The sequence below is a fragment of the Brassica napus genome, chromosome A8 (assembly GCF_020379485.1).
Source record: "Brassica napus cultivar Da-Ae chromosome A8, Da-Ae, whole genome shotgun sequence".
NCBI classification, from domain to species: Eukaryota; Viridiplantae; Streptophyta; class Magnoliopsida; order Brassicales; family Brassicaceae; genus Brassica; species Brassica napus.
In genome coordinates this window covers 5331738-5339552 of record NC_063441.1, presented here as the reverse complement: position 1 = coordinate 5339552, position 7815 = coordinate 5331738, and the positions used below count along the sequence as shown (strand labels likewise).

General features: G+C 40.7%; 1 protein-coding gene across 2 annotated transcripts; it reads right to left on the bottom strand.

Moving 5' to 3' along the window:
* Positions 1–4328: 4328 nt before the first annotated feature.
* LOC106423623 (probable ADP-ribosylation factor GTPase-activating protein AGD14) lies at positions 4329–7811 on the bottom strand. Of its 2 annotated transcripts, none has more exons than XM_013864394.3 (13): positions 7576–7811; positions 7317–7415; positions 7188–7249; positions 7026–7113; positions 6878–6939; positions 6717–6813; positions 6302–6631; positions 5711–6205; positions 5516–5623; positions 5341–5424; positions 4984–5116; positions 4819–4858; positions 4329–4718 (listed from the first exon to the last, which is right to left on the bottom strand). In XM_013864394.3, the coding sequence occupies exons 2-13, from the start codon at positions 7413–7415 to the stop codon at positions 4580–4582; spliced, it is 1737 nt and encodes a 578-aa protein (XP_013719848.2). In that variant the 5' UTR covers positions 7576–7811; the 3' UTR covers positions 4329–4579. The 2 variants fall into 2 exon arrangements, with proteins under 2 accessions (XP_013719848.2, XP_013719849.2); XM_013864395.3 differs by having other exon boundaries at positions 5341–5421; positions 7576–7810.
* Positions 7812–7815: the final 4 nt, after the last annotated feature.

Genomic DNA, 7815 nt, shown 5'->3' with positions numbered 1-7815 from the left:
TGCATTCTTGGCTACTCTTTAATGCTATCTCCCGAACACCGTAGCAAACCCATTTCATGTTTCTCGTCATTTGAAGTCATCAATCGAACTTTACGATAAAAACCGCGGAAAGTTTGTTTTTATCGAAAGAAGCCGTAATAAACGTTTCGAGTCAAAAGACGGCCCAAAGACACCTAAGACGTGACTCAAAGCCCACTTACAATTTCTTAACCAAAGCCCATAAACCATAGGACAGTTTATGCTTGGTTCGCAAGGAAAGATAAATGTCAAGTTTCCGCGGATAAATACGAAGTTTTCGAAGATAATTACGAATATCGGGAAAATGGAATATCTCCATTTTTAAGCAATGACGGTTTAAGGGCAGAAGGGGAAAAGCGTAAACCGACCTAGGAGCGAGTATATAAGGAGTCCTAGGCGAGAGGCACAGAAGAGGGGATTTTCTCAGCACTAAGAGCAATTAGGCAACTTTCCGTTTTTGTTATTTCGAGCTGCGACTCATTTAGGTTTAGCCGTCTTAGGGTTGTTAGAACTATGAATCTCGCCGGCAGCTCTCGAGCCCAGGCTTATACCTTGTTGTAAACGCTCATACGCAAATTCCGATTAAGACTTCTCTTTGCTCTATTTTTACGATTTCTTAAACTTTATCGTCGTTATCTCGTGTTCTGATTGCTTAGCGTGTGGTATTAGCAGATGTCCGGGACCTCTGGGAAACTAGGGTTCTCCTACTTTCCTTATTTAAACGGAAATCGACAGTGAAATTTCGGTTCTCACAGTTTGGTTCCTTATGAACTAGGTTCTGTCCAAAATTGACATACTCAAATAAATTCCCAAAAACTAATTAAAATTCATGATAATCCCTGATAAGTCCCAACTAAGAGATTTCCATAATCAGTTACAACAAAATTGGCCAAGAAGGGTTAGAAACCGATCATGAACAGTCCGGCCAAAGGCCAAGAACTCTGATCCTGAACCGGCCAAGGCCTGGGTTCAGTATCCCCTGTCTGATCAATCCATAAACAACACAATATATAGAAGAGAAGATGATTTAGAATAGATAGGGAGAATGGATGTAACCGGCTCTCAAACTAGCCACAAGCCCGATCGGATCAATCCGCCGGCTAGGGTCGTTTGCTTGCCTTGTACACCAATGACCTTACCCTCTCCTGGCGCCATATCCTTCTCCTTGTCTTTCTCCTAATCTTTATGTCTGGTGTCCATCTCTTCAGCCCTGGTCTCCCACGATCAGATACTCACCGGAACAAGCAAGCCACCTCACGGTTCTCTCTCTCAATTGTCGATCTCTCTCTCTCTCTCTCTCTCTCTCTCTCTCTCTCTCTCTCTCTCTCTCTCTCTCTCTCTCTCTTTCTTTTGGATTCTCTCTCACGATTTTGGCAGATATTTCCCTAAGGAATTGTGTGTGTAAATCTGGCCCCAAGGCCTTGTATTTATAGAGAGAGGGAGTCGGAACTGCCCAAGGGGTGACGGGGTGGGAGTTGTGGCCGAAAAGGTGCCTTCCTCTCCCTTGCAACCTTTCGCCATCAACTGCCTCTTAACCGGTCCCCAACTGCTCCAACTGCTCATGTTCCTGTCGAATTCAAGCCTGGCTCCAAGGCCTGAACCCTTAGACTGATCGTCCAATACCACGGCCACACCATCTAGCCAAGCCGCCATAACCGCCCATGTAACTGTCTAACCGCCTCGGACATGAACACTCAGCCTAGCTGAGTTGAGCTGATTGCTAGCTACCTCCAGCTGAGTGAGCTAGTCCATCCAGCTCCACTAGCTGATGTGTACTGACTGAGCTACCATCGAGCTTCCCGAGCTAACCGAGCTCGACCATTGCCTTGCCCAGCTACCGGATCACTCGTCCAGCTCTGTTGATTTTGTCTCCGCCTAGTCTTGGTTAAGTTTCAGCCTTCTGATACCCTTAACCATGTGTTTGAGCCATGATACGTTTGTCCATAGGTCTGATGACCTGACTGGTCCGTCTCCTCGCACCATGGCTCATCCCCGACGATCCTATCTCGGATCGGGGACACGACACCCCTCTTTTCCTCTCTAGAGACTTCGACGTCTTCCTGCTCTTGAGGTCTTTTTCGGTCTTTGGCGTCTCTCGTCGGTCCATGAGAAGGCCTTCTCTCTTTTCTTTTTAGTTTTTTTTTTTTTTGCTTCAGATCTTAATGAGGAACAATCGCAAATCTGTGGTTTTTGGAGGCACCTCTTTTCTTTTCCGTGTCACGTTCCCTGACGCGGTGGTTCTCTTCGTGAACTCCATGTACTCAGAAACTCTTCGACATGCTTCAGTGGTGGTTCTCTCTTCTGGAGGACTGCACAGAGGCTGCTTAGGGTTTCATAAAAAAGTCAAAGAAGCTTAGAGAAGGGTATTGTGGCATCAGTAGGTGAGTTTGTTCTGGATGATGTGGGAAACTTCCAGGATGGCAATTGTATCTTGTGAGATGGTGGTTCCTCTTGGTTATCAACTTGTCGGAGGCAGAATTTGATCTTATACGTATCGATTTTGAGGGTTGTGTGCAGTGTTTGACCTCTATGTGTCGGCACCGCTTCAACAGCTTTTGTGGTGGCAGTGACAGGGTCGGTTACTCTCTTGAGGTAACCGGTGTTAGTGTCCGCGAGCCTCCTCCGAGAGTTGTTTCTTTTTTGAAGCTTCATCGTCCACGGATCTCTAGAATGGTTATGGAAGAACCGGTCATCTGAAAAGTCTTCGAATGCTCATGTCTATCGGAATTGGAAGCTAGGCTTGGGCGTTCGGTCTCGGTCCGGATAATTCGGATTTTTCGGATTTTCGGTGTTATGCTCAGAAGTACCATTCGGGTTTTACTAATTATCGGATCGGTTTCGGTTCGGTTCCTTCCGGGTTCGGTTCGGATCGGATGTAACCAATGTTTAAAATGGTCCAAAAATATTTTTTTTAGACCTTAAAAATTGACAATTTTTTTTTCAAAATATATAAATTGTTTAAAAATCTAATTAAAAATTAGTTAAACTATCTAAATTAACTAATAAGTATTCAAAATAATAATTAAAACAAACTAAAAAAAATTGTGAATATCCTAAAATATCTAAATCATCTTAAATATATAAAAATTTTAATATATTTAACTAATTTTGGATATCTTCGGATCCTAGTTCGGATGTCGGTTCGGTTCAGATTATAACCAAACACCAAAGTACTAAGCTCATAAGTCCCGTTCGGATATTTTTGTATAACAGTTTGGATTCGGTTTTGGTTTTTCTGGTTCGGGTCTAGGTAGGTACTTCGGTTGAGTTAAAAACGCCCAGGCCTATTGGAAGCTATGCTTCACTAGTCTTATTCCCACTCTTTTTTAATATGTATATCTGCTTATTTGATTGTTCTTTTGTCTAATTTATTTTTCACTTCGAATTTTTATCCGGAATCTCGATGTACCAACTGTTTGATCCTCGTTTGGGTCTTTAATAATAATTATTATTTAAAAAAGTTATGTGATAGACTTATATGTTTCATGTACATATTTTCCCAATTTCTACTAACGTAAAAAATGATATCTTGAAAATATGATTTGCCAACAAAAAAAGTATAGAAGTTACAAAAGGTTGATTTAGTAATTTTGAAATATCATCCTTCTACTACTACATCTTTTACAACGAAGATTATGTTAGCAAATCTTCCTTAATATTAAGCAAACTGAAAGCTAAAAGTAAATTTCAAAACTCAAGAAGGATAATGAGTTAAAGGAAAACCCAAAAGAAAGGATGATGAGTTAAGTCCTTAAATTCAATATTCAGTTTTGACAAGGCTTTTATGATGAATGTGATTTTTAAGAAAGAATGTCATACAACACAAAGGATCTTCAAGAAATTTTTAAAAGGAACCCACCCTCAAGGCTCAGGCTTATTATAAAACATCATTACAAGGGAAACGCAATTTATCGAAAACCAAATAATAATAATAATTATAATAATAATAATAATAAGTTTGCCAAACAAAAGGTATAAAAATTACAAAAGGTTGATTTAGTAATTTTGAAATATCTATGGTTCTACTACATCTTGTACAACCAAGATTATGTTGGTAAATCTCTCTTAATATTATGCAAATTGTCAGCTAAAAGCAAATTTCAAAACTAAAGAAGGATGATGAGTTAAGAGAAAACCCAAAAGAAAGGATGATGAGATAAGTCCTTAAACTTCAATATTCAGTGTTGACAAGGGCTTTTATGATTAATGTGAAAACTCTTGAACAAAATCATACAACATAAAGGATCCTCAAGAAATTTTTAAAAGGATCCCACCCTCGAGGTTCAGGCTTATAGTAAAACATCATCATCAAAAGGGAAATGAAATAATATAGAAAACCAAAGAATAATAATAATAGTCGAGCCTATTTCAAAATATGGTTATAAGAGATGATTTAACACCTCCACATAAACCCAAAATTCTTCTTCTCCACGTTCATGCCTCACACTTTTCGTCCACTCTTATTAACCAATGGTTGGACACACTTTAGAACTCAAACTTACAAGAACGCAATCAATCCCTCAAAAGCATTACAGGTTTTGAGCTAATAATCTCGATCTTCTTACCCAAACGGGTTTCCTCCAGAAGAGAAAGAAGGTGGTGAATTCGAAGAAACTGCAGAGGCAAATGGGCTTCCGAAATTCTGATATGTTTGTTGTGTCTCATATGGAGCGCCCATGTTCCCAATTGGGCTTAGATGGCTGCAAGAAACGGACGGTTATGACTTTAGAAATGATTCTGGAAAGATACCAACAATAAGCGGTGAGTGAATAATGGAGTAATTGAATAAAAAGGTCATACCGTGGTGGCATGTTTCCTGGCGTGTGAGGAGATATAAAGCCTGAAGAGTTTGGGAACAAAAATAGTTCATCAAACATTTTTTAAGAGTCAATGCATCATTCAATAGCAGAGATAACCAAGTAAAACTAAAAAGAAAATGTGTATATATATATATACACTACTTACTTGGTGGCATTGCAGATGGATGGCCTGAGACTTGAGAGTGTATACTGAATTGACTGTGTGCTCCTTGAGAAGGCATCATGGCTGAAGGAGGCAATGCACTTTGTAGAGACGCCATGGAAGGTAACATGGTTTCCTGTACCATTTTCACATCATACAACACGCGCAACTCATCACCAGTTGATTATTCTATAAATATTTGGTAATATAGGGAAAGGGTTCAAGCTAAGCATTTAACTAAGAGGTTAAGATCAACGTTTGATCAAATGCCAATAAGCAAACTTCTCTGCGCTTGGAGTTGGAGCTAATTTCAATAACTCTATTCTGTATAAGTCAAAAGAGGTATGGAGGAGGACATACTGGTTGTGTCTGTGTTGGCGGCTCAGAGCTAAAGTCAAAAGGGTTCACTGACTTCCCTTGTTGTGGAACATTCTGGAAAGGCTGCTGCAAAATATAAAAGTAAGAAGCTCCGATTTCACTGATGCTTGATATTCATTACGGATTCCGGAAAAAAGAATCAGAAGAAAACTGTTACCACTGTGTTATTATACTGCTGCATGCCATAGTGCATACCATGTGGTGGACCAGCATGCCACCCCGGCGCTGCTGCGTGGTATGACGGGTAGGTTACAGTGAATAAATCCTGCAAACATGATAGGTAGGGCGTTATTGACAGTCCTGCTGATGGTAAGATATAGGTATAGGAAAGAGGAAATGGGTATATCGATACCGCAGGTAATTCTGTTCTTCCGGAAGGTTTAACTTCAGAAGACTGCAGGCCACCAGGAGGAACTCCTTGAAGAGGTTGAAATGACGGTGCACTCACTACCTGTTCTCTTGAATGCCCATTTAGAGGTTGTGCAAAGATTTGTGATGTGGAATGACCAAGATGCACAGGTCCACTAGACATTTGAACTGGCACGGCCGAAGCTGCTGTCAACTGAGAGAGAAGTGAATCCACTGTGTTTCCTCCACTGGGTGGTGACTGAGATGCATTTGAAGACATGGCAACGGGCGCAGCACCGAAAGATGCCCAATTATCATTATCTGCACTTGCTGGCTGTGCAGCAGGATGTGTTGTGGCCGATATTGGTGCTTGTATAGCAACAGATGGAGCTGGGGGTTCAGGATCAGCATCGAAATCTATCAAGCTTATAGCAGTCTCCAACTTCACTTCTGGTGGATTCTCATTTGTGGAGCTTAAACTACTCGATGATGCAGCAGGCTGAAATTAAACAAACAGAAAAACATCCTCATCTACCTTCCCCCCCTAAGAAATATATTGTATTTTATTTTCTTAACAACGATAAAGCCAACAAACCTTTGCAATTGCTGAAGTATCGCTAGTTTGGTTGACTTGGGGTTTTGGAGGCTCTATCACGCGAAGAGGAATAAAACTGTCACCCAAAATTTCCCTAACGGGTCGAGATACAGGAGGGCTAGCTTGCTCAGGTGAATGGGACTCATCTTCTGTTTTTCTCTTACCACCAAATCTATCCTCTCTGCGCCAATCATTTATGATCTCAGGACGACAAGGACTTTTTCTGTTAGCTTGATCGAACCCTGGACTTTTTCCACCAGGACTTGATCTGCCGCTGTAACGACGGTCGTACACATCATCGTACGGTGGACTTCGTGTCTCACTATCTCCCTGCATAATATGAGCAAATCCTCTTTGTACCAGTTGGGTATAACTAAAGGAAAATTGATTAAAAAAAAGACACTGTTCTTCTCACCATCGGTCCTCTTGGAGGCTTGTCGTCATTCTTCTCATTGGTATACCTTTTATTTACATACACCTGTCTGATGAAGTCTCTTAATCGCTCGACATTACTGGACAGATAAAAACAACAATCAGACTGAATAATAATATATCTCTACGTCACGAAGAAGGTACCTCCCGTCAGATGCTGACAGCATGTGTTGATCCAGTCCTCTAAAATAAATATCCTTAGCATGCTGACATTACGACGAGAAAACTAAAGATACTAAATCACAAATGGCAAACAGATGAGACGAAGAGAGGAGAATGATGATAAGCTTACCTGATTGCCACCTTCTTTAAGAGCAGAGACTTCTTGGGAAGTAAATTTAGCCATTGATATGGACTTAACACGATGAGTAAACTCACGGCTGAGAGAGAGAGAGAGAGATATCAAAAACAAACAACAAGACAAGAATAGGAGATGAAAGTAAAAGCAGCTTACTGTATTCCACTGCAGTTGGTACAAACAAAAGTCGAGAAAGAAGTGCAAACATATTGTGGCCCCTAACAAAACCGAGAGGAAGAGTCACAATCTTGTTTGGGTTGATGAAGAAGAAGAAGAGAGACTTACAAGGCTGTTACAGTTGATACACCTCTTGTTATGAGCAAGTTTGAGAAGACTCCTGATAATCTTCTCATTCTTCTCCTCTTCTTTCACTCCACCGCCCATCTGAATCAATACAAATCATTTGATGTTAAAGGAACTCAGGATCAATCAGTCCACGCTACTTTGAATCTATAGGAATTACCAATTTCAACTTCCGTTGACCATTGTAACACCTAACCACGCCTAACAAGTACAGATCTACAAAATGTAGAGAAAGACGAACCTGGGAGACGAATCTGGCCAGGGATTATACTTTTTTTCAGTATTCACGACGGTGCTGAATCAACGACGACGATCTACGAGTTGATTATTTTTATGTCTCTCCTTGTTGAATGAATCAAATAGATGACTTCTTTCTTTCTAGAGAGAGAAAGTTTTTCGTACAGCTAAGGAAAGGATGGTCTGCCGTCTGCGTTGCACAGAGCGCGTGAATTAGAGAGAGAGTACGACTGAGATTTGAGAC

Coding starts and splice junctions, on each gene's coding strand:
- LOC106423623 (XM_013864394.3), bottom strand. CDS start 7,415: ATGGGCGGTGGAGTGAAAGAAGAGGAGAAGAATGAGAAGATTATCAGG. Junction 7,250..7,316: donor GTATCAACTGTAACAGCCTT/GTAAGTCTCTCT, acceptor CGGTTTTGTTAG/GGGCCACAATATGTTTGCAC. Junction 4,859..4,983: donor TCCATCTGCAATGCCACCAA/GTAAGTAGTGTA, acceptor CAAACTCTTCAG/GCTTTATATCTCCTCACACG.